Source organism: Pan paniscus, chromosome 6 (genome assembly GCF_029289425.2).
Source record: "Pan paniscus chromosome 6, NHGRI_mPanPan1-v2.0_pri, whole genome shotgun sequence".
Taxonomy (NCBI): domain Eukaryota; kingdom Metazoa; phylum Chordata; class Mammalia; order Primates; family Hominidae; genus Pan; species Pan paniscus.
Genome location: NC_073255.2, coordinates 144,427,219 through 144,441,835, shown reverse-complemented (window position 1 = coordinate 144,441,835; position 14,617 = coordinate 144,427,219). Strand labels below are relative to the sequence as shown.

Here is a 14,617-nt window from a genome sequence, read left to right as displayed (position 1 = left end):
GGAGAATTTTAAACAGACTAACATAAGAGAGGAATTTCTACTGCAGGGTGATTCATTTTCTAATGTAAGCCAATATATTCATCAAAACACAAAGTTCTACTGAGCAATGACTACATGCAAATATTTTTACAATGCAAGGTGCTGTAAGAGATAAAAATATAAGAGAAACATGGTCTCTACTTTTGAGTAACTTCAATCTAGTAGAAAGGACGAAACGAGCATAAAAACTGTAGCACAAGACCAAATACAGTACTACTGTGCTATATAGAGATTAGGCAGCTCAGAGAAGGAATTAAAGCTCTAATGCATATATTATATAATCCCAAGGACTGTTTTTTGGAGAAGGGAGGATTGAAATACATTCTGAAACTAAAGGAGCCTCATATCTTCTCAAATTAAAAGTTTTTCTTTTTTGTAAAGAGCAGCACAAGAAAAAAATTTCTCCAAATCTCTTTTAATGTGTTGCCTACTTCAAGTTGAAAACAACTCCAGCTATTACTTCACTGAATTCAGTTCATAAAATCTCCAGTGATTACCCAAATTAGAAGAGAATCATTGAGTTGCAGGAACGTTTTCGCTGACTGCTTGAATTTTCATGCCATTGACTTGGAAAAGGTGGATTTGTGTTAGTCTTGTAAATAAGCTTTCACTACTGCACCTGTAAACTTGCCTAAATTTATGATGTGTAACTTGACGCTGGAGAAAGACCAAGAACACTGAAATCTGAAATTTAATGATTACCAGCTACAACAACGCAAGCGTTCACTGTCTCATCCAAATTATCCCACCTTGGTTAAGTTACGTGGCTGGAAAAAAAAATCAGGGCAAAGTAAAGCTCTATCACACTGAAGTAGTAAAATTAAAAGTTAATTGGTCTTTCATAATTATTTCATTTCTTTAACTGAATATCAGAACAGAAAGGGGTCATAGGTACCACGTGGAAATTGTTCTATCGGATAACATAGGAGTTGAGGGCACAAAATAATGTGGTTATGAATGTGGATTCTAGAGTCAGGCTGCTTAGGTTCAAATTTTAGTTCTGTCACATATTAGTTGAATGATCTTGTACAAGTCACTTAACCTTTCTATGCCTCCATTTCCTCATCTATAAAATGCAGATAATAACAATACCAAACTCAAGGGACTTTTGTGAAAATTAACAGTTAAAAACCTTGTTGTGAAGTATATGAAGCAATACCTGGCACAATGTTAACTATTATTTATAGCTAAGGAACTTTGAGGCCCATTAACATAGGTGATTTGTGCTAGGTCACATGTTGGAACTAGCACCTAAGTCTCTCGGATCTCAGGGTAATGCAGTTTCCACTGGATAATGTGTCTCTGATAGAGAATGAAGAGGTATGGCTGGGTGCGGTGACTCTTGCCTATAATCCCAGCACTTCTGGAGGCCAAGGTGGGAAGATTGCTTGAGGCCAAAAGTTTGAGATCAGTCTGGGGAGGAAGGGAGGGAAGGAGAGGAAAGGGAGGAAAGGAAGGAAAGGAAAGAAAGGAAGGAAGGACAAAACAAAGGGGGTGTTTTCACAAGCTTATCTTTCCTTAGCTTATTTTTCAAAACCTACATGAAGTACCTTGAAACAGACGTCATCTTTTATATTCTCACTTATGGCCTTTGTTGGTCACTTTATTGGTCAATTAGTTATACTCTGGGCACTGACAGCTGCTTTTATGTGCTGCTCAAAGACTTTCTCCCCACTATGTACTGGCTTTAGCCCAGCATATCTGTGCCTCCTCTGATTGGGTCACAGCTATGCAGGAAGCAGCAAATCAGAACAGTATGGAAACAAAGGAGAGGAAAACAAACAAACAGAAAGAATAAATCACGCAGGGTCAAGGAATTGGTAATCATGACATAAGTTTCCTTGCATGGGTAACTGGTTCTGAAAACAATTCCAAGAGAAAAGCTGCAAAAGTATTTTGAGGAAGGTGCTTTTCTTAAAAGGGCAAGACTAATTTAAGTGTATTAAGTATGGTATGTATGAGAAAAATAACACTTTCCATTTTCTTAGAGCTAAAGAATAAGAGGAAAACAACTGAAGAGGAAAAAAAGCAGTGTTCTGATGGTTACAAATCATTACTCCAAAATGATGTGTATAATTTTAAATTAAGATATGTACATGATCAGTTGTTCTATAAATACAAGGCTGCGTGCTTTTGAGTTTAGTTATCACTATTAATCAAAGCTTTAATGACTGTGTTTTTATTTTTGCCACTGTGAAATGAGATCAAAAGATAGAAAATAAAGGAATAACATTAAAGATTTCAAATATTATATGCAATTATCAATCTGGCATCAATGACGTTTCTCTGCTTTCTATAAACCAATCATTTAAAAGAAAACTAAAATCTAGGCTTAAAAATACTTTAACTGAAAAAGAAATAGAAACAGTTATAAAGACTTGCTTTAGATTATAAAATAAACCTAACGGTAATGAAGGAATTAAAATTCATATTCCCAGAATACTATTTTCTCCTTAAATCACAGAAAATAGGTCCAATGGTATAAATCCACTATGGAGAAAAAGCAAATCTAAATAATAGTAAAAATATTAGTGGGAACAAGCATTTCTACAGAACAGTAAAACTATTCTTGAAATAATCATTACATAAAATACTGTTAATTATGGTCATTTTCTGCTTATAAAATATAAAAATGCTCTTTTTGATGCTGAAAACAAATGCATTACTCCTCGGGAACACCAACAACATTTAATTTTTACAAAGAAAATTAAATACCCTTTTTAGTTTTTCATTTTCTTCCATAAATTTTTTGGCAGCCTTGTTAGTATTTTCTGCTTGAGTTTTAAGTACACCTTTGTTTGACAGTTCTTTTGCCAGTTGAGTAATAAGCGTAACCAGACGTCTCAACACTCTAAGAAAAAAAACCAGAATAATGTATTACTGGCCAATCACCAGAAACTTATTTTAAAACAGTCATTGCCAAATTACTCCCCATTAGATATAGGTGTGGTGGTGGCAGATAATGTTTAGGCAGAACCCATTATTCTTTTTTTAATTCAAGTCTCTTAGTAAAAACAGGCCCGTGTCTCATTCCTTTGGAATCTTTGTTAGAAGACCAGCATTTAGAATACAGGTTCAGTGGTACTTATTTGTTTTCCTGTAGAAGGCTTTAGCTTGGAGGAATAGAAACAGGAAAATTTCAGACAGTGTGACAGGGCCAGTAGGAGAATTATTTTTTTTGGCCCAGTTCAAATTCTGCTATTTAAGGAACATTGTGTAAGGTCAAACAAGCCGAAGAACAGCTCATTCACATCTGTTTATGGGTAACTGCCATTGTTAGAAGAAATAGTGATGACTATCTTCAATTATTCATTCAGCAGACATTCCTTTACTCAGGAAATGCTAAGTGTTAAGACACTCTGCTAGGCACTGCAGACACAGCGGAAAACAGCAAAGTCCATGCCCTCGGGGGGTTTAGCTCCTAGTTGTGGAAGCAAAAGTTAAAACAGTATTTAATTACAACCATGAATGACACTAGAAAATGAAGTATATATACATTCTTTGAGCACTTGTAAGAGAAGACCTACCTACTTTGTGGGTAGTGATGGCCACAGAAGGCTTTGAGAAAGAGGCTAATGGATGAGTAAGAGTTAGCCAGGAAATGAGGAAAGAAAAGAGTGTTCTGGCAAAAGGAATAGCTTGTGTAAAGACTCTAAAATGGGAAAGAGTTAGGTACACCACAGAACTCAATCAATATCTGTTGCAAGATGGAATGAATGAATAAATGGTGAAGGTCTGTAAGGGTGGAATGTATTGTACATGTCAGAGACACGTATGAGACAAGGCTCCAAAGAGAGGCAGGAGCCTAATCATTCAGGGCCTTATGGACTGGGCAAACCTACAAGCTGTTAAATACTGTTTGTTACTTGGGTATATCATCTGAATTCTTTTACAAAGATGTTATAAAAAAATCTACAGGCCGGGCGCGGTGGCTCACATCTGTAATCCCAGCACTTTGGGAGGCCGAGGCGGGAGGATCATGAGGTCAGGAGATCGAGACCATCCTGGCTAACACAGTGAAACCCTGTCTCTACTGAAAATACAAAAAAATTAGCAGGGCACAGTGGCAGGCGCCTGTACTCCCAGCTACTCAGGAGGCTGAGGCAGGAGAATGGCGTGAACCCAGGAGGTGGAGCTTGCAGTGAGCCGAGATTGCGCCACTGCACTCCAGTCTGGGCGAGAAAGCAAGACTCCATCTTAAAAAACAAACAAACAAACAAAACTACAGTAGGCTGGGTACAGTGACTTGTGCCTGTAATCTCCGTACTTTGGGAGGCTGAGGTGGGAGGATCACTTGAGGCCAGGAGTTTGAGACCAGTCTGGGCAACATAGTGAGACCCCATCTCTACAAAAAATTTAAAAATTAGCCCTACATGGTGGTGTGCCGCCTGTAGTCCTAGAAATGAGAGGTTGAAGAGGCAGGATCACTTGAACCCAGGAGTTTGAAGTTACAGTGAGCTATGAAGGCACCACTGCACTGCAGCCTGGGCAACAGAGCGGAAGGTTGTCTCTCTTAAAAAAAAAAAAAATCTACAGTAAAGGTGGACAAAATGAGAAAGGGAAGCATAAGTCATGTTTTTAAATTGTGCTTCTATTATTATTTTTTACTTACAGCCAAAAAAATAGTGAAAATCCAGAAATGTAAAGATTTCTTTGAGACCTAAAAAGTTTCATCTGTGTGTGTTCATAGGCATCAGGTCTGCTGGTGGAGCTCTTCTCAATGGTATGAACTGAGGAATATTTCCTTACTTCTCTCACAGCATCTATTACAGAACAAAAGAAAACAGTACTTTTGGCTTTTACGAATATAAACTTGTTAAAAATGGAAAGCAGTTTTAGAAAAACTGACTAAACTTTTAAATAATGGACTTTAGGCAGAGGCGACCTTTATGTCATTCCGTCTACAGTACCCGGGAACTTTTCATGCTCAAAGTAGGTGCTCTATAAATGGACACTAGTAGCAAATTTTGAATTACTATAGCATTTTTAAAATTATTCATCTAGTACTTACCATCATTTTATTGTTTCTCGTCTCTAACTACACTGCAAACTACTATCCTTTACATTTTCTGTCTCTAAGATGACTAAAATTCAGCCTATTGACAAAGACAGATGTCATATCCCATTACAATCAATTCCAAGAGACTATCCCATTTCTCTTAGTACACTAGCATTTTATTACATATTATTACTTTAAATGATTGAGATTTTCAAAATATTTGGTTATACTGAAATTTCCACTGGCATAAGTTTGTTAACATGGGATTTGATCTGTGGTGGCATACACTCCTCCGACTAGTGCATAGCAGCTGCTACTGGAAAGGTTCAGACAGCTGCTCCTTTGATGCTTTCAGTTCTGGGAAGTCTCAGATGCAGGGGAACCACTTCTTTCCAGTGGAAAATAGATATCAGCTTATAAGGGTCTACATTGAGTGCATTCTTAGTTCCTGGATTCTTGTATGTACTAGGGAAGGCATCTGCCTTATAAGGTCTCAAAAGCCAGTGGAAGTATATGAACAAGTTTGAATGCTCCCCTTTCATGCGACCAACAGAAGTCTTGGGTAAGAGTTATTGCCACACAAGGAGACTCCAGTTAGAAAACTGGGGCCTTTTTGACTACTATTTTATTTTTAGCAGCTTTATTGAGATATAATTCACATACCATAAAAATTTACCTCTTTAAAATGTATAATTCAGTAGTTTTTAGTATATTCACAAAGTTGTATAACCATTACCACTATCTAATTTCAGAACATTTTGGTCACCCCACAAAGAAAATCTATACACATCCCTCAGCCCCTGGTGACCAGCAATCTGCTTTCTGTCTCTACAGAACTACCTGTTCTAGACATTTCATATAAACTGAATCATATACTATCTGTTCTTTTGTGTCTGGCTTCCTTCACTTAGCATAATGCTTTCAAAGTTCATCTGCACTGTAGTATGTGTCAGTACTTCATTACTTTTATGGCTGAATAATATTCCATTGTATGAATGTGGTAACATTTGGTTTATCTATTCATTGGTTGATGGCATTGAGCTGTTTCCACCTTCTGGCTATTACGAATAATGCTGCTACGAACATTCATGTGCAAGTTTTATATCGACATGTGCTTTCACTTCTCTTGGTACATACCTAAGAGATGAACTGCTGGGCCATATGGTAACTCTATGTTTAATTTTTGAGGAACTGCCAAACTGTATTCCAAAGCAGCTGTACTACTTTACGTTCCCACAAGCAGTGTATGTTGGTTCCAATTTCTCCATATCCTCAGCAACACTTGTTATTATATTTTTGATTATAGTCATCCTAGTGGGTGTAAAGTGGCATTTCTCTGTGGTTTTGATTTGCATTTCTCTGATAGCTAATGCTGTTGAACATCTTTTCATGTGCTTGTTGATCATTTGTATATCATCTTTGGAAAAATATCTATTCAGATCCTTTACCCATTTTTAAATTGGGTTATTTGCTTTATTTGTCTCCCAAATGTCTTTCATAGAATTTTTTTCAAACTGAGAATTTTATAATGGATACTCATTACATATAGTTATGTTTCTGTAGTCTCTTGACATATAATACTTTTTTAAAAAGGTGCCAGGCCAATTGTTTTCTAGAAAGTTGTCACATTCTGGCTGGGTGTGGTGGCTAACACCTGTAATCCCAGCACTTTGGGAGGCAGAGGCAGAAGGATAGCATGAGGCCAGGAGATGGAGACCAGCATGGGCAAAATGGCAAGACCCTGTCTCTTTTTTTAAATATTAAAAAATAAATAAATAAGCACAAAGAAAGTTCTCACATTCTGAATTTGTCTGAGTGTAGTCCAATTTCTTTCTCTAACTCCTGTATTTTTAGAAAACCAGAAGTCAGACTTGATTGCTTCTGCCAGGCCTCAGAAAGTAAAAATAAAATAAAACAAATACTTGATTGGATAAGGTTTAATACTTTTGGCAAGAATCCCTCATAGTTTATGCTGTGTAATGTTAGTTTGTCTCATACTTTTTGATGCTAAATTTGATTACTTAGTTAAGATGGTGTATTAGTAAGGGATCTCCAGGGAAAAAGAACCAATAGGGGGTGTGTGTGTGTGTGTGTGTGTGTGCGTGTGTGTGTGTATGGCGAAGAGTGGTACAGGGGGCAGACAGAGAAAGAGAGAGAGAGAGCTCGAGATTTATTTTAAGGAACTGGCTCATATGCTCGTAGAGGCTTGTTAAGTTTAAAATCTGGAGGGTAGACTGGCAGTCTGGAGATCCAGGGAAGAAATACATCTTGAGTCCAAAGGCAACCTGCGGGCAAAATTCCTTTTTGCTTAGAGGAGGTCAATCTTTGTTCTATTAAGGCTTTCAGCTGATTAGATAAAGTCCACTAACCTGTTTTTATTTTCCCTTTTACTGTTGAAATCTGGTAGTGTGAGTCTCCCAATTTTGTTATTTGTAAAGATTTTTTGACTGTTTTATGAGTTCTTTGCATGTCTGCATAAATTTTAGAAGCAACTGATCAACTGCTACAAAAATGCCTGTTGGGTTTCTGACTGGGACTGTGTCATGTCCGTAGAATTTTGGAAGAACAAACATTTTAATAATATTGAGTATTCCAACTGATGAAAAATCCCCATTTATTTTGATCTTCTTTAATTTCTTTCAGCAATGTTTTTATAGTTTTCTGTATAGAGCTGTTGTGCCTCTTTTATAAAGTTTATTTCTAAGGTTTTTAGGCTTCTTGGTGTACTTAGAAAATGAATTTTTAAAAATGTCATTTGCCTATTGTTTACTGCTTATAGTATAGAAATACAATTACTGATATACTGAATTTTTGTATACTGACCCACCTGTATTTTGTGACCCCACTATATTAATTTCTTTGACATAATAACTTTCTTGTAGATACTTTAGGATTCTTTCTTTCTTTCTTTTCTTTTTTTTTTTTTTTTTTCTTGAGACAGGGTCTCGCTTTGTCACCCAGGCTAGAGTGTAGTGATGTGATCACGTCTCACTGCAGCCTTGACCTCTTGGGCTCAAGCAACTCTCCCACCTCAGCCTTTTGAGTAGCTGGGACTACAAGCGTGAGCCACCATGCCTGGCTAATTTTTGTACTTTCTGGTAGAGATGGGGTTTAGCCATGTTGCCCAGGATGGTCTGCAACTCCTGAGCTTGAGCAAACTGTCCAACTCAGCCTCCCAAAGTGGTGGGATTACAGGAGTGAGCCACTGTGCCAGGCCAGGATTTTCTATAAATAATCATGTCATCTGCAAATAAGGATATTTTACTTCTTTCTTTGCAATCTTTAAGCCTTTCATTTCTTTCATGACTTATTATTACCCTGGCTAGGACATCTATTACTCAAATGAATAAACAGAGTGTAAATATCCTTGCCTTGTTTCCAATCTTATGGGGGAAGACTTTGATATTTAAGTATGATGCTAGCTTGAGGTTTTTTGTAGATCTTCATCAGAATGAGAAATCTTCCTTCTAAATCTTTAAAAAAAAACTGAGTGAATATTATTTTTTTCACTGTCAATATTCAATATAATGGGTAGATATTATTAAGGTGGAAACTAAAATCACCGATTTTAAATCTTTTTTAAAAATAAACATTCAAACCTATAATTTTTCCTTTAAGCAGTGCTTTAATGGCATCTTAAAACTTTAATATATTGTATTTTCATTACTGTTCAGTTAAAATATTTTCTAATTTCCTTTGTGAGTTCTTTGACCCAAGGATTACTAACAAGTCTTGTTTAATTTTCAAACATGTATAGGTTTTCCAGATTTCTGTTACTGATTTCTATTTTCATACTCTGTAGGGGCTGGGCACAGTAGCTCTCATCTGTAATCCCAGCATTTTGGGAACAGGAAGGATCACTTGAGGCCAGGAGTTTGAGACCAGCCTGGGCAACAAAGCGAAAGTCTCTATAAAATAACAAAAACAAAACCCCCATACTCTATATGATTCCAATCCTTGGTAGGACTTCAATCCTTTGTATTTATTGAGACTTGTTTTATGGCCCAGAATACAGTGTATCTTGGTGAAGAGAGTTTAGTATATTCATGTGCCCTTGCAAAGATTATGTACAGCAGGGGTCCCCAACCCCCGGAACCATGCACCTGTACTGCTCCACGGCTTGTCAGGAATTGGGCTGCACAGCAGGAGGTGATTGGCAGGCCAGTGAGCAAAGCTTCATCTGTATTTACAGCCACTCCTTATCGCTCACATTACTGCCCAAGCTATCAGATCAGTGGTGGCATTAGATTCTCATAGGAGTGGAAGCCCTTTTGTGAACTGCGCGTGCAAGGGATCTAGGTTGCACGCTTCTTATGAGAATCTAATGCCTGATGATCTGCCACCATCTCCCATCATCCCCAGATGAGAATGTCCAGTTGTAGGAAACAAGCTCAGGGCTCCCAGTGATTCTACATTATGGTGAGTTGCATAATTATTTCATTATATATTACAATGTAATAATAATAGAAATGAAGTGCATATAAATTTAATGTGCTTGAATCATCCCAAAACCATCCCCTGCTCCTGCATATGGAAAAACTGTCTTCCATGAAGCTGGTCCCTGGTGCCAAAAAGGGTGGGGACTGCTGATGTACAGTTTACAGCTGTTTGGAGAGGCTTGATTTTTATACTTTTTTAGGGTAAGTCTGTTTTGCTTTAGGCCTTAGTTATAGTAAATTTCTAATTCCTGGGATATAGTCTCTATTCCTAAGGAGTAGCCCTTCTGTGATTTTAGTGGAAAGGTTCAAGGTCTTTACCAAGCCCCTCTAACGTGATGAGGCTCATACTCCAAACTCTGTCTCTCCTTTGTGGCCAGCAGCCAAAATTTCTTCTCAGCCTTGCTGCTTTTTGCTGGCTGTTCCTTTTCATTGATCTCCTTGGAGTCTTTCCTACACATCCATGGTTGAAGAGTCAACCAAGAATTTAAGGGGAGTTTACATGTGGATTTTGGGGTTCCCTTTTTGGGTTCTCTCCTTTCTTAGACATCCTTCTTATTTTTGAATCTATCTGACCTCTGACCCCTTAAGTCAGTTAAGACTGTCTTTTTGCTTTGAGTTCTATATAGTTGTCTATGCCACATGACTGGAAAGCGGTTGGAAGAAAGGCTATATAAATGTGATCACACCCAGTATGATTCCCTTCTTTTAAGGGTTGACGGCCCTTTAGTTTCTGCCTGCTTTTGGTTGCTCTACAAGGCCTTCAAATACCTTTTTTCATATTTTATCGAGGGTTCATAATTTTTAACACAGGAGAAATAGTCTAATACAACCCGTTTTGCTATGACCAAAGCCAGACTCCAATGTCTTTAACAAAATTGTTTTAATTTATTGAGGCAAAATTCATATAACATAAAAGTAAACACTTTAAAGTGAACAATTCAGTCGTGCTTAGTATATTCACAATGCTGTGCAACTACCACCTCTATCTAGTTCCACATTTCCATACTCCAAAATAAAACCCAAATAAATCACTCTAAAACTTAAAAAATCCTTAATTTTTGACTTTATATTTGTATGCCATATCTATTCCTGAAAGTCTTAGTTTCTAATACCATGAACATACTAATTTGCTTGATGCTGCACTATACATAAAACATATTTTAAATTACCAACAATAAAACTATTATAAAGTTTCAGATTTCATTGTAATCCTCTTGGTTCTTAAAATGTACCTTACCAGCGAGGTAAAAAGTTAAGAGTACTATGTTCAAGAGTAATTATTTTTCTCTGTGTTATATATTGCAATCTGATGTACTATTCAGTTCATTTGTTCTGACTTATTTTCAATTCTACAGCTTGCTTTTTTCTAGCTCTGTACAATTTGAAGTTTAAATTCTAGAACAGTTTAAGAAGCAGTAGTAATATCTGTTTTCTGAAAGCAGTAGGGTTTCTTATAAAACTATCTGGTTTTTTGCTTTTTTTTTTTCAAATAGGGGTCCTTTTTGATAACTTTCTATAATTTTTCTATATAAATTAGTCTGCTTAAATTTTCTATATCTACTGGTGTTCATTGGTAAATCATATTTTTCTACAAAATTATACATTTTATCTAGGTTTTCCAATTTATTTGCATAGTTATATAAAGTAGTCTCTTAAATGATCTTTAGAAAATTTCCTGTATCTTAATGGCTATTTCCCCTTTGTCATTTCTCAGATTGCCTCAATAATATAGTAAGAGCATGCCAACCACTACCAAAAAACCAACAAAGATAATATATATTTACGACTTATTTTGAATAGGCAAATAGTGAGTACTATGAAGGATCATTATGCTTCGTGATTCATCTTCCTTGGTAATTAAATGGGAATAATTCTCCTGAATCCATTATGCAGAAAAGCTGAAGATTAACCAATAATATTAAAAAGGTTTATTAATGTCAATGGTCATGTAAACATACCTGTAGAATACATCACCTGTATACTAAAAAGGTAACTATGTCTGAAAAATGGAATGGAGTCAACAATAAGGGAAGGATGTGACATATAGTCAATTTTCTATAAACCATCTGAAGATGATCCAATTTTAGATCAGTTATGGAAACTTTCAAATTCCTGGGATGCATTTCTGCTAACACTAAACATACTCTTGAAATTCCCACTTCCATTCTGTCTCTTACCAGCACCTAAAATACACACACATGCACACACACTTGTATGCACACACTCAGTTAGTGTTGGCTCTAAGAATACAAATACTTCTTAATAGCTACCTTATTTTGGCTGGGTGCAGTGGCTCACGCCTGTAATCCCAGCACTTTGGGAAGCCGAAGTGGGTGGATCGCTTTGAGCTCAGGAGTTTGGGACCAGCCTGGGCAACATGACAAAACCCTGTCTCTATTAAAAAAAACAAAAATTAGCCAGGGGTTGGTGGCTCTCGCCTGTAGTCCCAGCTACTTGGGAGGCTGCAGCTGGAGAATTACTTGAGCCTGGAAAGTGGAGGTTGCAGTGAGCCGAGATTGCACCACTGCATTTCAGCCTTGGTGACAGAGTGAGACCCCGTCACAAAAAAAAAAAAAAAAAAAAAGAATACATATAAAAAGAAAATGTATAAAAAAGTTACCTTATTTAGAGAGATAACCAAGAAAAAGGAAATAAATTTCCAAGTAAAATATAAATTAAGCATGAGTAATCCACTGGTTTTGCATTATTTACATCATTGTAGTGGACTCAAACATCAGACTCTGCACTTTACATATGTTACTGCGTTTAAATCTTAAAACACAAAAGTAGGTGTCATTACTCCATTTTGGATGGAGACCTAGAGGATAAGCACCTATCTGGTTGCCTTAACTATCCATGATGTCCTTGTTCTCTGGGAATTAATTGCCCTGTTTACCCAAAGATGCAGGCTTCAGCCAGCAGTCATGATTCTCCCTTGTGACCTTCCTGGTTACAGGAGATGAGGAGTAGATACCTGGTGCTAGCTGGTCCAATTTTTTTTCCTTTGATGTGGAATTGGGATTCAGAGATGATGAATTAACCCTTGCATATGTCTGGAATGGGTACCACACCTGGCAGCTGCGTGGTACCCATTTACTGCCTTGGAGATAGACAGAATATCAGAGTCCATAATAAAAAAGAATGAAGTATATATAGGAAAAATGTATGGCCAAGAAAAGGACATTTCAGTTCCAGGTACTAATCCCTCCCTGGAATTTGGCTTCCTTCCTTTCTTGGGCTACTCTGCAACAGCCCCGTATTTTATTACAAATTTTTCCTTTTTTGGTCAAGCGAGTTCAAGTTGGTTTCTTTTTTTTTGAGACAGAGTTTCACTCTTGTCACCCAGGCTGCAGTGCAATGGCGCGATCTCGGCTCACTGCAACCTCTGCCTCTCGGGTTCAAACAATTCTCCTGCCTCAGTTTCCTGAGTAGCTGGGATTACAGGCACGCGCCCCCATGCCCGGCTAATTTTTGTATTTTTGGTAGAGACAGGGTTTCACCACGTTGGCCAAGCTGGTCTGGAATTCCTGACCTTAGGTTGATCCACCTGCCTTGGTCTTTCGAAGTGCTGAGATTACAGAGGTGAGCCACCGCGCCCGGCCAAGTTTGTTTCTAATGTAACCAAAAGAACTTATACTACAACTCCCCTCCCTTACATGATAAGTGACAGTTTTCAATAGAAATTTTTGTGATAATTTTAGAGTTAGAAGATCATAAAATCAGGAGCTGCAGAGATTCTTTCCATCTCTCCCTTTATTTCACAAGATGAATAAATCAAACCCAGGAAATAAAAGCCATTTCAAAGGTCCTTTAGTTAGCTGGTGGCAGAACTGGAACCGGTTTTCCTTATTGTTCTTTACTGACTTCTCATAACTAGTTATATGGCTAGAGATTCAATCCATAACATTAATAATGTACCATGAGACAAATATTTACATCTTGAAAAGAGGCACAAATCATTCACACCTTTCTGTTTTTGACAATACCATCCCTTCTCATACCAGATGTTCTTAGTTTTATAAAGAGGATTCTATTTGAGAGATTGGTGGTTTGGAACATGGAAGACATTTTCTGACAAAACAGTGTCAAAGATGGCGGTTAGGGTCCCAAGTTCGCCTCTCTAAATCCTATATAACCAACAACACAACAACTCTGAGGGAATTCTGAGGGAAAACATACTCTGTGCAAGAAGGGGCATTTCAAGAAGTAGCTAGGTAATCTTAGACAAGTCACTCAATTTCTCTGAGCTCAGTAACAACTGGAAAAACATGGTGATTATTAAGACTCATGGAACTTCTGGTTTGACAAGAACCTAAAGGTCTACTTTTAATTTTTAAAATACTGTTACCATGAAAATTTAAAACTGAAAACGAGTACTGATATTATGTAAACAAATGGGCATGGTCATTTCCCAATAAAACTTTATTTACAAAAATAGGTATTTGGCCCACAGGCTATATAGGTTGCTGACCCTGCTATGTAACAATGCTGTTATCACAACCAAAGTTAACAAAAATTCCCTAATATTATACAATCACTCCATATTCAAATTTTTGCGGTAGTCCCCAAATCTATGTTGCAGTTTTGTTTGTTTGTTTGTTTTTTTAAGGAAGGATCTTGCTCTGTTGCTCAGGCTGGAGTGCAGTAGTTCACTGCAAACTTGAACTTCTGGGCTCAGGCAATCCTCTAGTCTCTCAGCCTCCCGAGTAGCTGGGACTATGGGTGCACATCACCACACCTGGCTAATTTTTACATTTTTGTAAAGATAAGGTTTTGCTATGTTGCCCAGGCTAGTCTCAAACTCCTGGACTCAGGCAATCCTCCCACCTTGGCCTCCCAAAGTGCTAGGATTACAGGCATGAGCCACCGCGCCCGGCCATGTTTATTTTTTAATCCAGTCCAAATGCACACCCTGCATCTAAGACTCCTTTGGAGAGCCTAATGATTCTATTCTTTTATTTGCCTTTCTAACAGCTAAGCTCCTGGGTGCCTAGGACATCACAGTAACAAAGGAGAGACAACACCATGAAAAATAAAGTCTGGTAACTCTGAACAGCAAGGTATGCATTAATATACAGCATTTAAATCTTAAAATAACCTAGAAGGGGTTAAGAATCATTGTGCCCTGTTGAAACTTAAG

The 14,617-nt window shown here is 37.4% G+C and overlaps 1 protein-coding gene and 1 long non-coding RNA gene across 8 annotated transcripts in view; both read right to left on the bottom strand.

Annotated features, from left to right (window-relative positions):
* Nucleotides 1-14,617, bottom strand: part of BCAP29 (B cell receptor associated protein 29) — a 42,959-nt gene that overhangs the window by 24,359 nt on the left and 3,983 nt on the right. For all 7 annotated transcript variants that reach the window (XM_034964755.3, XM_034964758.3, XM_034964757.3 and 4 more), the window contains exons 4-5: nt 4,652-4,802; nt 2,755-2,890 (exon numbers count right to left, since the gene is read on the bottom strand). In XM_034964755.3, coding sequence (XP_034820646.1) covers nt 2,755-2,890; nt 4,652-4,802 — 287 coding nt within the window. The remainder of the gene's footprint in view (nt 1-2,754; nt 2,891-4,651; nt 4,803-14,617) is intronic.
* LOC134730814 (uncharacterized) lies at nt 10,343-14,606 on the bottom strand. Its single transcript, XR_010112783.1, has 2 exons — nt 11,748-14,606; nt 10,343-11,375 (listed from the first exon to the last, which is right to left on the bottom strand). It is a non-coding gene; the product is annotated as an uncharacterized LOC134730814 (long non-coding RNA).